Raw genomic sequence first — 16774 nt, forward strand, 5'->3', positions numbered from 1 at the left:
TATTTCCCACTTCTAGCTAAGAAGAGGCGAATGTCCTAGGCTTTTACTTTCATTGGATGAAAGTGTGTTCCTTTCCTCGTCAAGGAAACATAGGAACTGGAGAGGCCCACAAATTAAGTAAGCAGCATAGAATAGGTTCCAGGTATTAGTAAATGTATATGGAAGAACTTTCATTCTGCACCGACGGAGCAATGGCTTTTGCTACGAATTACTAAGCACAGTGCTTTGCACACGATGTCTGACAAAACTACCTTGTTGATTTGTTGGTCAACTTTGTTGATGAATCTATGAAAAAAGTTAAGTTTTAGTATTTCAGTTCTAAAGGAGTTAGGTGTCGATATGATGATATAATAGTTATTTTCAAATTTAATATATTTCTATGAAATCTCTCTTTTTTTTTTTTTTTTTTTTTGGTTTGGTCTTTTTGCCTTTTCTAGGGCTGCTCCCGTGGCATATGGAGGTTCCCAGGCTAGGGGTCTAATCAGAGCTGTAACCGCCCGCCTACACCACAGCCACAGCCATAGCCACGTGGGATCCGAGCCACGTCTGTGACCTACACCACAGCTCACGGCAACCCCAGATCCTTAACCCGCTGAGCAAGGCCAGGGATCGAACCTGCAACCTCATGGTTCCTAGTCAGATTCGTTAACCACTGAGCCATGATGGGGAGCTCCTCTATGAAATCTCTTTTAGGTGAACCATTAACTCGAAGTGCTTACTAACACTTTGGTTTCTCTTTTCCTTTAAAAAGAACTGCCACCTGGCCAGCAGTGTACGACTGAATAGATAGATTCAGCGCTTCTGTTCCTACTTTCTTTTGTTACCCTTTATCCTCATTGGGTGCAGAAATAGTGCTTTCCTGGCTCTATTTTCTCACGCTGGCTTTTTCTTGTTCCCCTGCTCAGTCCTGCCCAGGGAAGGAGGAGCCACTTAACTGATATGAAGGACTTGGGTGTAGTCCCTTCCTCCCCTTTTTGGGTGACATCCACCTCCCTACAGGAAGGGCACATGTTCTTTAGTTTCTCATGCTCTAAGCTGTACAGTGGCAGCCCCTGTGCATGTGCATGTGGGGGAGTTTGGGGAAGATGCTGGCTCTCCCTCGTTGTCTGTGCCCTGGTGGGTAAGGCTCATGAACTTATTAGCAGCTTCCTTGGATTCCCCAGCTAGAATCTTTTTTTTTTTTTTTTTTTTTTTTGTTGTTGTTGTCTTTTCTAGGGTTGCACCTGCAGCATATGGAGGTTCCCAGGCTAGGGGTCTAATCAGAGCTGTAGCCGCTGGCCTACACCACAGCCACAGCAATGCGGGATGCGAGCCCACGGCAACACTGGATCCTTAACCCACTGAGCAAGGCCAGGGATTGAACCCACAACCTCATGGTTCCTAGTCGGAGTCATTAACCACTGAGCCATGACGGGAACTCCCCAGCTGAGAATCTTAATGTATAGCAACATCAAAATTGAAGGTGATATTTCGATCTCTGTTTCAGTCCTGCGTCGCTCTTTCATTTGGTTGTGTAAACTTGGATGGGTACCACTTCACACCCTCTAGGGTGGCTGTAATCAAAAAGATGGACAATAACAAGTGCTGACAAGGGTCTGGAGAATTGGAGCCCTCAGACACTCTTGGCAGGAATGTGAAATGGTGGATCTGCTTTGGAAAATAGTTTGGCCGTTCCCCAAAAAGTTAGGCATAGCATTATCTTGTGACCCAGCAGTTCTACACTGGTATATATCCCAGTGAATTGCAAACACAGGTCCAAGCAAAAACTTGAACATAGATGTTAATAAACAAAATATGGTTATCCACACAAAGGAATATTATTCAGCTGAAGAAGGGAATGAAGTACTGACTGATACATATCACAATACGGATGAATCTTACGAACATTACGCTAAATGGAAGAAGCCAGTTGAAAAGGACCACATACTGTACGAATCCATTTATTTGAAAGGTCCAGAATAAGAAAATTCATAGAGCCTGAAAGTAGATTAGTGGTTGCCAGGGGCTGGGGGAGGTGGGGTGGCAGGGAGGTATAGGAGGAAAGGGGAATGACTGCTAAAGGGCCCAGGGATTTCCTTTTGAGGTGTTGAAAATGTTCTGGAATTAGATAGTGGTGTTAGCTACACCGCTCTCTTTTAATATACTAAAACCCACTGAATTATACTCTATAGAAGAGTGTTTGGAAAAAAAAAAAACAACAACCCTCATATAGGTAATGGGAGTTTATTTACCCATTCTTTCAATAGACATGAATCCTCTGGTCCTTTAAGATTGGTCTTGTCCCTTAGGCTGCTGAATGAGCCAGTCTTATTCATTCATCAAACAGATACTGCTTTCGCTTACTCTGATCTAGTCACTGTTCTAGGACCTGGATGTGCACTAGTGAACCAAGCAGATAGGAAATTCCTGCCCTTATTGGTTCTGTATTTGGTGCTCGCCTTTGTTCTTTTCTTTATCGTTTTAATCACATCGCCCTCCTAGAATGTTTTTTGTGCTTTCCTTATCAAATCATCACCATGGTTCACCTCGAGCTCCCTCCTACCATGAAAAGCTTCTTGGCAGGGACTGTCGTTAGAGGGAATGGGTTTCTGTGGGCTTGGCTCCTGGCAGGGAGGTTAAAAAAAATTTCCCCAGGAAATCAAGAGAGCAGACAACACTGGCTTCTCATAAAGCTATTTTAAATTTGAGTAGTAAAATTTGTGTCAACTGTAAAAAATTTATCTAGCATTAACATACATATAGTACAGCCAAACTATTCTAATGCTTGAACATTTTCCCCCTGGAGTTTAAGGAAGGTAAATAATTAAACTGATGTTGGAGTCTCAAGTTCTCCTATTCTTTGAAATTTTTTTTGTATCCTTATTCTGCAGTATTCAAATTCAGGTATATGTGTCCCATTATAGATTTTCAAAAATTTATTTCTCTTTTGCAGCCAGCCTAATGATGTATTAAATAGATTGATATATCCTGCTGGTTGATAAGTTTGAAGTACTTAAAGATGTCATACAGAGGGAGTTCCCGTCATGGCTCAGGGGTTAACGAACCCGACTAGTATCCATGAGGACATGGGTTCGATCCCAGCCTTTGCTCAGGTGTTGCCGTGAGCTGTGGTGTAGGTTGCAGCCATGGCTTGGACCCTGCGTAGCCGTGGCTGTGGTGTAGGCCGGCAGCTACAGCTGCGATTCGAGCCCTGGCCTGGGAACCTCCACATGACGCAAATGTGGCCCTAAAAAGACAAAAAATAAATAAATAAATAAAAAATAAAAAGATACGCATATGGAATAATGACTTGAATATAGTGTCAGAGTTTTAAATGACCATATTCAGAACCTGGAACATCATCATAGACACATTCGTGAGACGAGGCCTCCGCAGTTTCTTTTCAAATGTTTATCCAGACTTAACAGGGGTCGATTGAAAACATCAGTGCTTGGTCACCACGGGTGCCTAGGTTTATGAGGGTTTTTTAAGCAATGAAGATAATAAGAAGTGGCTTATTGAATTTCACTGAAACTGATGAGATAATCAAACAGACACAAAGGTGAGGCAATTTTAAGACAAATTATGTTGAAATGATAGGTTCTGTTTCCAATAGGTTCTGTTTAAGGTGAGTAGAATCAAATCATTCCTGTCGTTCAATCAATGACACCGGACAACCGAACCTTTTTTTCCCTCCAGGTTGTCATCACAGGTTGTTACCCGAGTCACACCCGATTAGGAAGTGTGTTAAAAGATGCACATGGTTTCAGTGTTTCAGCACAGGAGGGGCCTGGTGGCTTCCAGTGGGGTTGCTCTTGGGATTTGACGTGAAGGTCGTGGGCTGAGAAAGTTGGGAGCACACTTACTAGGATTTTTAAGTTTCTCTGACTTAGCCAATAACCTCCATTTATCGGATGCTCCAGTTTTGGTATGTGTCAGTAACTGACAGTTTTGAATCTGAGGATGCTTATGCCCATGGGGACACACATAGACTTGTATCATGTGCCATATGAACCCTTTTTGGTCCTCCTGGCTGCTGTTTCCCTCATCACAGATCTGTGACCCATTCATGGGTGGTGATCTCAAAGTCTTTGGCCAGTGCTTGAACTATCTGAGGCCTTCCTGATTGGAGAAAGAAGCACTAACTTAAGAGCCCGAAGATGTGGGATTCCATGTGGCTTGTTGCTGGCTTTGGCAGGGCCCTTTAGCACTTTGTGGCCTTCGCCCTATTTGTACTAGAGACACTAGGGACTGCGAGATAGTGAGGGTTCAAGATGGCAAGGTCCTTGGGTGCAGGTGGCCCCAGAGCTGAGTACTCACTGTCGTCATTAATAAGCCCCTCTGGAAGAGGCCCCTCTGCACTGACGGCTCCTGTCATCCTGATATCCAAGAGGGAATGCCTCTTCTCGGCTGGGATTTATTTAATATGCAATACCTGAAGGTGTGACTTTGTCGTGGTATTAACAAAACGCTGCGTAGATCTGGAGAGTTGCCAAATAGTATTTTTCTGGTAATGCTGTCCCAAGAACTTGACATAAATTTAGCAATAAGAAACTCAGAATATCCTCACACTACTAACACGAAATTAGAACCTCCCCAATTGCTTATAGTTCTTCATGTGACTATACGGTTTTGATATTAAAGCTTTTTTATGATGATGAACGTTAGGGATTAGATATAACTGCAAATCTCAGGTAAAGTCTAGAAAATATGGGAATCTACTTTCAAATATGCGATGAACTAAAATAGTTCCTTTCAGGTAATATTCTGCCTTAATTAAAACAAATACCAATGACCTTTATACTGAGAGAACATCAACCCTTAGTTTTAAATGCAAGTGAATGAAACTTAAATCTAAGAAAGGATTTGGAAATATTTTCTAGGAAAAAAAAAGAATATTTGTAGGAAAATATGAAAAAATACAGCTTTTCATAGAAAGGTCAAGTAAATATGACAGTGTTTGCTATGCAGTTCTAACAATTGCCTGATTCAGGGTAGCCTTTTGATGTGAAACAAAGTGCTAAACAACCAGTTTGATGGAATTTATAGTTACCTATGGTTGTTTTTAGAGTCATGTGAAGAGTCTGAAATTTAATTGCAGAATATTGACCTGGATTCGCTAACTGCTGAAATGTGTGATACCATTTGTCCTATAAGTTCCAGAGTTGAATATGCAGATAAAACTTGATACATTATATAGAAATCACTATTTATATACAGAGTTGCTTTTGGATAACAGAAAAGCAACCCTTTACAAAATAATGAGATTATAATACCAAATTTAGACAACCAATATGGAAAATTTATTTTCCAGTTACAAAAAGGAAACAAATTGAGTTGGTTGGGGAGTAGTCATTTAATGTGTGGGTGAACCTTGTTAGGCACTTAAATAGCCTCTGAGGCTCTTCTAATACAGTTTAATAAGCAGCAACGAAGATGACTGAAAATCGTCAGTAAACAGTCAAGGTCAGTATTCTATTTAAGAAAACAAATAGGAAGCTTCTGGTTAGACAGTGTGGATTCATTGCTTTTATTTATTTCTATTTCCTTATAGTAACCGTCTCCAATAATAGCCAAGGACTTAAAAAGAGGATATAAATCCTTGAGGATAAAGACAAGAGAAGACAACTGATTAGGGGTGTCCATCAAATTGTAGGAGATAGAAGGCAGATGAGTGAAGGGTACTAGTCTTAGGTTTGAGTTTTTCTTGCTCTGCTAAGTTCCACTGGGGCAAAACCAAGCAGAACCAAAAGCCAACTTATGTCAACTTCACCCAGAAAGGTCCAGGAATTTAAGGTGCCAGAAAAAAAGAAAGTTGGTTGAAAGTCTACATGAGGAAGCTCTTTAAATCCCTGATCTACTGCCTATCCCATAGAGCCAGGCAGCCATCCCTTCCCTACTCTGATAGAAGAACTCAGTTTGTAGAAAAAAATGGGGCGGAGGAAGGAGGGAGTTATTGGAGAAATGATAAAAATTTCCCAGAAATGAAGGGTATGCATTTTTTTGATTCAAAGGTGCCACAGAGTGCCCAGCACAACCAATAAACTGAGATCCCCACCAAGACACATCATGAGATTTCATGAAAATAAGCATGAATAGAATTTCCTACAGTCTTCTTCAAATGGGAAAAGTAGATTGCAGAGAAAAGATCTAATGTTAGAATAATTTCCAGTTTTCAACAGCAGCATTAGAAGCTTTAAGACTGTGTACAATGCCTTTGAAATGCCAAAAGAAAATAATTTCTGGTCTAGAATTCTCTACCCACCCACATGATCAATCTAATGTGAAGACAGACAAAGAAATGTTCATGCATGCAAGTTCTCAGCAAATATATATTCCATGGGGAGTTCCTGTTGTAGCACAGTGGAAATGAACCCAACTACTATCCATGAGGATGTGGGTTTGATCCCTGGCCTCACTCAGTGGGTTGGGGATCTGGCATTGCTCTGCGCTGTGTTGTAGGTCACAGGTGTGGCTTGGATCCCACATAGATGTGGCTGTGGTGTATCTGCAGCTTCAATTCAGCCCCTAGCCTGGGAACTTCCATATGCCGTGGGTGCGGCCCTAAAAAGAGAAAAAAAAATTTATATTCCATGAACACTTTTTAAAGAAATTATTAGAGGATGGATACCTCCAGAAAAGGGGGGAATAGACTATGAATGCAGAAGACATGGAATCTAGGATTCAGTACAGAAAGAAGACAAAGGAGTTCCCAAGATGATGCTACAGACAAGTCCTGTAAGGCAGCTGTGTGTCAGGTCCAGCAGGAGGGCAAAATGAGAGGAGTTTCTTCAGGAGCAAAATAGATGTGATAAATTACCTGATGTGCTTGACCCTAGCAGAAGAGTTTTAGGTAATATTTTAGGTAATAGGGACTGTATAAGTGCTAAATACATGGAAAAGCAAAGAAGAAAACAAAGAAAAACTACTTGAAAAAAGTTAAAATGGAGCAAGAAATAAAGTAATCAAGAGTGGCACAGGTGTGAAAGTTCCATTGTGGCTCAGCAGTAATGAATCTGACTAGTATGCATGAGGACGCGAGTTGGATCCCTGGCCTCGATCAATGGGAAAAGGATCCAGCATTGCTGTGAGCTGTGGTGTAGATCACAGATGCATCTTGGATCTACGGTTGCTGTGGCTCTGGTATAGGCTGGCAGCCGCAACTCCAATTTGACCCCTAGCCTGGGAACTTCCATATGCTGCGGATGCAGCCCTATAAAGAAAAAAAGAAGAAGAAAGAAAAAAGAGAGTGGCAGAATTGTGAACAATATATGTGTAGTCATGATGCAAACACTAATTACTTGTGATCTGTGTTGCAATGTCTTGGGGGCCAGAGGGGTTTTCAAGATTCTATGTTAGAAAGGTCATTTATAAAGTGAAATAAATCAGGACAGAACAGTATAAATATTCCATTCAGAAATAGACAGGGAAACAACACAAGATGCAGTGAAAAGTGTTAAAAACGGTTGCTGTGGAGGTGGTAAGAGAAGGCAACAGGAAACTGCTGTGTTTTTTAAATGGGCCTTGCAGTTACTATTTGACTTTGAAAACTAAGTTCATAGTTATTTCTAAATAAAATTTTAACTGATTTCTAAAATCAGGAAAGCAAATCAGTAGCAAATCACCAACTTTTATGTCGTTTTCTGTCAAAATGATTATGAACAATGCCTTTGGGGGGGCTCTCCTCAGTTAAGCAGAAGACTTTATTCCCCAACAATATCTGGTAAGTGACCACTCCCTTCAATGCTTAAGAAAGATAAGTTGTTCCAGTTGCATTGATGTCGTGTTCCTGTTAAAGCCTTTTCTCCTTCATTATGTTAAAAAAAATTGGGGGAGGGGTGTACCTGTGGCATCTGGAAATTCCCAGGCCAAGGACTGAACCCCCGCCACAGCAGCAACCCAGGCTGCTGCAGTGGCAGCATCGGATTCTCCTTTTCTCCTCCGTTACACTGACTATGCTGCTTATAGAAAAGTTGGAAAATTGCCTGGTGCTCTTTAAGATTTCCTGTCAACCAGGAGGAGTTTCTAGGATCATCTCTGCCTTTCTTTTTGCTTTATAGAAGCATCCTGAAGAGTGAGTTCTGATGGAGAAAGCATGATTTATCAATTAAATCCTCTCCTGTGTTGCAGGGTGGGGAGCACTGCTACTACCATGGACACATCAGAGGCGTCAAGGACTCCAGAGTGGCTCTGTCGACCTGCAACGGACTTCAGTATGTTGGACTCACTGGGCAAATGAGCTTGCTTTTGTCCATTCACCCTTTCCAACTTTTCTTTCATAGCAGTGTATTCTAGTGACTCTTCTGTACCAGGCCTGTGTTAGAGATTGGATGTAGACAGATGAACAAGAAGGGCAAAGTCCTCTTAACACTTAAGAGTTTGCAGGAGATTTAAAGATTAAATGAATGACTATACAGATTACTATTTATTTATTTTTTATTTATTTATTTTGTGTGTGTGTGTGTGTCTTTTTTTTTGCTATTTCTTGGGCCGCTCCCACGGCATATGGAGGTTCCCAGACTAGGGGTCGAATAAGAGTTGTAGCTTCTGGCCTACGCCAGAGACACAGCAACTCGGAATCTGAGCCGCGTCTGCAACCTACACCACAGCTCACGGCAACGCCAGATCCTTAACCCACTGAGCAAGGGCAGGGATCGAACCCGCAACCTCATGGTTCCTAGTCGGATTCGTTAACCACTGTGCCACGACAGGAACTCCCAGATTGCTATTTAATTGCCATTTTAGTAGAGACTGTAAAGGGGGAAGGACCGAACTTAGTCCAGAAAGGTTTTGCAGAGGTGTATCCCAGAGGACCTATCAGCCAGGTTAACCTAAGGATATGTGGGAGATGGCCAAGCAAGGGTGGGGTTCCAGAGAGGAGCCCGTGCTTCTATTTCCGGGCAGGCTCTTAAAAAAAACCTCTGTAGGTTCCGGTTAGCCTGGAAAATCGAAGCACTTCATGTAAAGGGCCAGGTGTGGCCATGTGATGAAAAGGATCTTGAAAATCTTTTTTTTTTTTTTTTGTCTCTTCTGGGGCCGCACTCGCAGCATATGGAGGTTCCCAGGCTAGGGGGTCTAATCGGAGCTGTAGCCACCAGCTTATGCCAGAGCCACAGCAATGCCAGATCCAAGCCAAGTCTGACCTATACCACAGCTCATGGCAATGCTGGATCCTCAACCCACTGAGCAAGACCAGGTATCGAACACACAACCTCATGGTTCCTAGTCGGATTCTTTAACCACTGAGCCACAATGGGAAGTCCCCGATCTTGGAAATCTTATCTCCACACTTCCTGTGTCTCTCAAAAATTAAATGTGATTTGCAACACAGAGTCATACTGCTTAATGGAAATTCACACTTTGCAATCATAAAGATACTTCAGTTTGCCTCTTTAGAGTCAGATGGTTTTAGGTTATCTTATATATGAAGAACTGTCTATTTTTTAACAGATGATATTGGATTTGCATAACAAATTTGTACTGGTTGTACATGGTTCTGTAGTAGGAACTTGAGATACTGGCACAGCATGAATAGTCCTTTTCCAGTTTAATCTTCTTATCCATTTAGTTTCAAAAACTAATTATACCAGGTATAATATGTATGCTCTTGGTGTACATGTTTCACATTTTCTGTAGTCTATACTCTGCCTAGTGCAGTGCTGGGCCTGCAGTGTGATTCCATTCAGATATGTGAATTCAGTTTGGGGCAGTATAAATGTAATTATTCAGATACACTTCTTTTTAAAGACATGCTATGTTTACTGTATTTGCTAACCCTCATCTTCTGTGGCTTCTTATGTCATAGTGGTATGTTTGAAGATAATACCTTTGTGTATATGATAGAACCACTGGAGCTGACTCATGATGAGGTGAGTCTGACATCAGTTTCCTTATAGTGTTTTATTTTTCCAGAATCTTTGTATTTTTAAAATACAATTGATTTATAATGTTCTGTCAATTTCTGCTCTATAGCGAAGTGACTCGGTCATATAGCCATAGATACAGATATAGAGATATAGATATAGATATGTAGATATATTCCTTTTCTCATACTATCATGATGTTCTACCCCAAGAGACTGAACATCGTTCCTTGTGCTGTACAGTAGGATCCCATTGCTTATCCATTCTAAATGTAATAGTTTGCATCTACCAACCCCAAACTCCTAGGCCATCCATCTCCCTCCCCTAAGCCTGATGGCAACCACAAGTCTACTCTCCATGTCTGTGATCTATTTCTGTTTTGTAGATAGGATCATTTGTGCCATATTTTAGATTCCACACATAAGTGATATCATATGGTATTTGTCCTTCTCTGTCTGACTTACTTCACTTAGTATGAGAATCTCTAGTTGCATCCATGTTGCTACAAATGGCATTATTTTGTCCTTTTTTGTGGCTGAGTAGTATTCCATTGTATATATGTACCCACCTCTTCCCCAGCATCTTTGTTTTTGAGCAATAGGAGAGACAATCATGTAGATTTCAAAGTGCATTTATCTGTATAGCACCTTATCTCACACTTAGAATGATACCATCAGTTTTGCAGCTTTAGTTACACTTGTCAGGTCACGCATACCAGTGGGATGTTAAGAGACATCAAACCTAGATTTTCTGTTTTTATTTAATTTAATTTGATGGGAGTATAGCTGATTGACAATGTTGTGTTAGTTTCAGGTGAAACCTAGGTTTTCTGAAGCTAAGACCACTTCTTCCCAGTCTACTGAGAGAGCAGAGAGGAGAGAGCAGAGAGGATGCTTTATTTTGTACTGCCCAGCTTCTTTCCCTTTAATCTAGCTTTTAGTCTCATGGCCTTTAGATAATAGTATGACTGTAAGCAAGTACCTAACTTTTATGAGTCTAAGAATCTTCAGTGGGGAAATTTCTGTGTTGAACTATGATTACATTGTATAATATTTAGTTTTCTTTTGAGATAGGGAAGAAATGAATGTTTAGAATCAGGTATAGGTCAGCAACCTAGATAAGAAATCATGAAGACATTAGGCTAAGTGAAATGAATCAGCCAGAGAAAAACAAATCCTGTATAATTTCACTTATACGTGGAATCTAAAAAAACTGAGCTCACAGAAACAGAACAGATTAGTGGTTACCAGAGACTGTGGGAGAAATAGGTGAAGGTGATCAAAAGGTACAAACTTCCCCATTGACAGAGGAATGGATAAAAAAGATGTGAATATTCCATATGATATCACTTGTATGTGGAATCTAAAATATAGCACAAAGTGAACCTACTTACAAAACAGAAACAGACTCACATACATAGAGAATAGGCTTGTGGTTGCCAAGGGGAGAATGGTAGGAGATGAAGGCACCTAGAGGTACCAGTTGGGAGTCATTGAGAGTTTGGGATTAGCAGATGCACATTATTATATATGGAGTGGATAAACAACAAAGTCCTACTGTAGCGCACAGGGAACTCTATTCAATATCCTGTAATAAACCATAATGAAGAAAATCTGAAAAAAAATATATATTCATGTATATATGAATCACTTGGCTGAACACCAAAAACTAACACAATGTTGCAAATCACCTATACTTCAATAGAATAAATTTTTACATTTGGTGCAAACTTCCAGTTATAAGACAAATAAGTTCTGGGCATGTAATGTACAACATGATGACAGTTATGTGCTGACATGTTAACAACACAGCATTGTATATCTGAAAGCTGCTAAGAGGGATTTATAAAGTTTTCAGCACAGGGAAAAAAAGTTTTTCCTATATGAGGTGATGGATGTTAACTTACAGTGGTGATCACGTTGTAATACATAGATATGTCGAATGACTACTTTGTAGACATTACATGCTGTATATGCCAGTGATGCCTCAGTAAATCTGGAAGAAAGGAAATCATGTACTCTAGTCATGTTGCTACCCAGAGGTACCAGTTGGGAGGTCCTATCAGTGAGAAGAACTGCTAATGGATTTAAAATAGTATTTTGAAAGTGATAGAGTCAGGATATGGCAATAATTTGACGGAGAGCAGAATTTTTTTTTATCTTTAGAGATTTCAGATTTAGATAAAATACATTTTGAGACAGGAATAATAGTCATTCAGGATTTATAATAACAATTGATCAGACAAACGTGTTTTCTTTATGTGGCGATGTATATATGAGTATAGGGTAATTTCAAATTTGAGGCAGAAAAGTCATTAAGTTTTAAATGGTTAATGTTTGAATAAACCAGTATTATTTTTCAGCTAGTAGTTATAAAAATTACCAGCTAATGAAGACTGCCCCACCTAGATAAAGACATTTTGATTAAGTAGAATATTTTTCCCCTACTCCAGGTGTAGGTAGAAAACCTGTATACAGCAAAATTATTTGACTCATCCAGCAAAAAATTGACTTTGATTTCTGGCATTGATAAATGGCTCTGTGATTCTAAACCAAACTAAAACAGAACAAAACTGTATAACAAAACAAAAACTCCCAAATAACAACTCCCTAAGCCTTGAGTTTTTAAATAGATAAAATGAGATAATTTTTCAATGCATCCCTAATAGGGCAATTTTGCACACTTGAAGAGTTAATAAGTATACTTAACTATGTCTGTTAAACTGTTGAAGAGATTTATAAACTGTTATTGTCATGATGTTTAAAGCATTGGTTTTGCATTGTTAAACCCATGATCATATTCTTCAGGAGCTGATTGTTTCATGCTTAATGTGTTTTCTTTTTTGCCTTCCTTCTTACTGCCTGCCTTTCATTCATGTAATGATAAATCCTCATCTTTACCACGGGTAGAGGGAAAGGAACAGTGCTTGAAATTTTACATTAGTCAGTTTTTAAAACTGCGTTGCTAATCCACTTGTGAGTTTCATCCCTTTAGGGATCTTTCTTTTCACCTAATACCAGAATTAAGAGTTTACTGTACTTGAATTTAGATTTGGTAGATTTTTTTTATTATTATTATTCATTTTAGTATGCTTTATGATAAGTTCAGTAATATGGATGGGGTATTTCTAGTGAGAATTAATGTTATTTCTCAAGTAATAAATGAATAGAAAAACTCTTCATTATGGTAAGTCTTTTATGTAATTCTATTAGGAACACTTTTTAAAACAACTTTTTTTCTTGGAGTTCTCATCGTGGCTCCGTGGTTAACAAACCCAACTAGTATCCATGAGGACCCGGGTTTGATCCCTGGCCTCGCTCAGTGGGTTAAGGATCCGGACTTGCTGTGAGCTGTGGTATAGGTCACAGATGCGGCCGTAATCCTGTGTTGTTGTGGCTGTGGTGTAGGCTGGCAGCTGCAGCTCCGATTTGACCCCTAGCCTGGGAACTTTCATATGCCTCAGGTTCGGCCCTAAAAAGACAAATAAGTAAATAAATAAAATAACTTTTTTCTGATTATGAAGTATAGGAAATTTGGAAAAGCAAATACCTAACTAAATAGTAATTACCCATCATCCCGTCCTCCCGAGATAACTTCTCTTCACCTTTCAGTGTACATTCTTCCAGTTTTTTGATGACATGTTCCCATCTTTTAAAAAATAAATTGGATCATTATCTTATAATACAGTTTTACACTTAGTAATGGAAGCTATTAGTGATGGAAACAAAATTTTTCTGAAAGTGTAATATTTAGGGCAAAGAAGATGACTGTTTTCAAGACTATTGATAGAATTGCTAAATTTCTCTTTGAACTGTGCTACCAGTTTACTCCTAACAGCAGGGTGTGAGTGTTTTTTTGCCTTGCAACCATAATTGGCTATGGTTATCATAATTTTTAAACCTTTGCCAACTTGATGGCAAAAATTGGTGTATCTTTTTATTTGCACTTTGAAGGAGTATTAAAATATTCATCTTAAAAATATATTCATTGCCCATTTGTGTATCTTTTTTGTGGATTTCCTCTTCATGGCTTTGAAGAAAGCTAAGATTTCAGAGTAGCTAATGAAACTATGCTTTTATCTAAATTGGGGCAATTAGAGGATACTCTGTTTTATTTAAAACTCCAGTTTCAATAAGACACATACTTTTAATTTTTGAAAACCAAACATCAGGATAAAAATGTTCCCATTTTAGGAAGGTTATTAGAGAAAGTGCTAACACTGTTCTGTAGAGGCATGATCAAATCTTCCTTTTTAATTGACTACAATTGCTTTTGTTTCAGAAAAGCACAGGTCGACCACATGTAATCCAGAAAACCTTGGCAGGACAATATTCTAAGCAAATGAAGAATCACAGTAAGTTTTAATTGGAGTAGCCATTCTATGTAATGTACCAGGATCTTGACTTGGTGGAGCTCAGTAGACATGCAGGCTTGTTGGGAAGTGGAATTGGTTTGGCATCTGGGAGCAGGGTGGGTGGGCTGTGGAGGGACCTGTGACTTTCATGTAATGAAGCATGGAGAGTTGTTTCTATGGAAAGATGGAATGAGGCCCAGAAGTGAAGCTGTGTTAGAGACTGGAGAGTGTGGCCATATTTCCCAGAGTGATTTACAGGGAGGGCCATCCCCTTAGATTTTCCTAGAAGTTTCCTAATCTTGAACCAATTCATAGTGTTTCTCTAATGCTCTAGTCCGGAGGCATCTTAAACATTCTGATTTGGCAAAACCTTCTTTTGGATTTTTCGGGTATATGATGTTACTACTGTATCTTCAGACCAAAAGTCTTTAGTAATTTATGCAAAAACTTATGGCATGCATTATTTTTCATTGTAAAATGAATTAAGCATAATAGAATTCTAAATTTTCAAATAATCAAGGGTCATATGGTGATAGATCAAACATGCATGTTCCAAGAAATCTTGAAAAGCTAGTTATGTTTTTCATGAGGTTTGGAAGAAAATTAGACCTTTGAATTATATTTGTGACCATGAAAATGTAAACTATTTAATGACTGGTGTGCTTTTTTTTACCTTAATTTATTTTGATTTTGAGAGGACAGGTGCTATCAATGCTGTTATTCTTTCACATAATATCTTAAAAACATTCTCCCATTGAAAGGCAGTCAAACATAAGTTTTGGCATTCTTTTTCTTTTACACAGGCATGGAAAGCAGTGACCATTGGCCTATTCTACCTGAATTACAGTGGTTGAGAAGGAGAAGGAAGAGAGCAGTGAATGTGAGTGTCCGAGGCAGGGCTATTTCATTCAGTTAAATTATGTGTCTGCCATCACATAGTAGTTAAGTGAACCTAGCAGTTTAGATTTGGGCCACTTCCTCCGACAAACAAAACTAAAAACCAAAACCTAGTCTCTAATTTGAGTTTTATGGGCATGTTTCTTGTTGTTGCTGTTGTTGTTTTATCTTTTTAGGGCCGCACCCATAGAATATGGAGGTTCCCAGGTTAGGGGTCAAATGGGAGCTGGAGCTACACCACAACCTTGGCAACATCCAAGTCGCATCTGCAACCTACACCGCAGTTTACGGCAATGCCGGATCCTTAGCCCACTGAGCAAAATCAGAAATCAAACCTGTGTCTTCATGGAGACCAGTCGGGTTTGTTAACCACTAAGCTATGACGGGAACTCCAGGACATGTTGCTTTTTATTCAGCTTCCCCTATAAGTGACATAAACTGATTGTGCATCTAAAGACTGTATTGTTTTAGCTGTTTTCCAAGCATTTTCCTTATGAAAATTGCAGCACATTTTTTCTTCTGTTGAAAATGCAACAGGATTTTTGTTTTGTTTTTATATGACTTAGCATCATGTAAAACTATCTACTAACAAAAAAATAGGGGAAGAGTTAGGTTTTGAAATGTTGGCTTATTTTCTTTCTTTGCAAGTTGAAAACAGTAATACCAAACTTTGAAGCTGGATGTGCTTTTCTGAACAGAATGAATCAGTTTGACCATTAGTCTTATGACAGCTACTAAATAAGAATCACGTAATTATATAATCAAAAACTGTCATATAGCGCTCATGAATTGATAAATGTATAAGGGGCTTTGTAATTGAAATTATATTCCTAGTTTATTTCATAATAGATTAGAAAGCTGTAATGATGGGGACTGTTTAGTAATTACATGGTGAATGCTATGTAACCGAAAATTAATTCCACAGCATATAGATTACATGGTAATTTACTAGATAACTTAATGAGTAATTGTACTGAAAATTGCACATTTTAGATATTTTGCTGAATGTATTTTTGGTGAAAAAAATTAGACCACCAGCCCTCAAAAACTTAGTTATAGGTCAAATCATCCTTGCTTTTATGTGTCTGTCTTTGTATTATGGTGATGATGTTTATAATTCTTTTTATACTTAGACATCTCTTTTTGCTTCCTCTTGAAGATGCAGTTGGTAATAATGTTTTATACAAGCCATTGACATTTCATTTCATTTTATACAAGCCATTTACAGCCCACCTCTATCAAATATAACCTGATCAATGACCATGTACTCTTCCAACTATGAAAAAGAAATAAAAGTCCAGATGACAGCTGAAACACTTAGTCCTTGCTCTCAAAGAACTATCCAGGAATAGTCAAAATTTGAAAGAATTTGGAATATTGTGACTGCCAATATTTGTTCCTTGTGTGTGGTTAAGAATTAGTGCATTATCATGAGAATTTCACTCCAGCGAATTAAAGTTTCTATGTAAATACAGTGGTACCTGTCCCAGATGGACTATACTATCTTATTAAAGTTTTGTGCCATTTGCCTTTGAAGTTTTGAGTAGAAATGAATTTTTTTTTTATATCTCAATGCCAAAGAAGTTGAAATTTACCTATTTCAATAGAATTATACCGGACATTTTTCTCTAGGATTTTTTTACCTATAAAAACCGTATTAAAAAATGTGAGCTGCTGTTTA

The 16774-nt window shown here is 38.9% G+C and overlaps 1 protein-coding gene across 5 annotated transcripts in view; it reads left to right on the top strand.

The window, feature by feature from the left end:
- ADAM23 (ADAM metallopeptidase domain 23) overlaps window positions 1-16774 on the top strand; it is a 190915-nt gene that overhangs the window by 107955 nt on the left and 66186 nt on the right. For all 5 annotated transcript variants that reach the window (XM_084998747.1, XM_084998745.1, XM_084998748.1 and 2 more), the window contains exons 5-8: window positions 8110-8192; window positions 9785-9848; window positions 14124-14196; window positions 15000-15076. In XM_084998747.1, the coding sequence (XP_084854873.1) occupies window positions 8110-8192; window positions 9785-9848; window positions 14124-14196; window positions 15000-15076 (297 nt within the window). The remainder of the gene's footprint in view (window positions 1-8109; window positions 8193-9784; window positions 9849-14123; window positions 14197-14999; window positions 15077-16774) is intronic.

Source organism: Sus scrofa, chromosome 15, assembly GCF_054392235.1.
Source record: "Sus scrofa isolate SSC_HxYL_T2T_F1_AM1 chromosome 15, Sscrofa_HxYL_maternal_Yorkshire_Landrace_v2.0, whole genome shotgun sequence".
Classification (NCBI taxonomy): Eukaryota; Metazoa; Chordata; class Mammalia; order Artiodactyla; family Suidae; genus Sus; species Sus scrofa.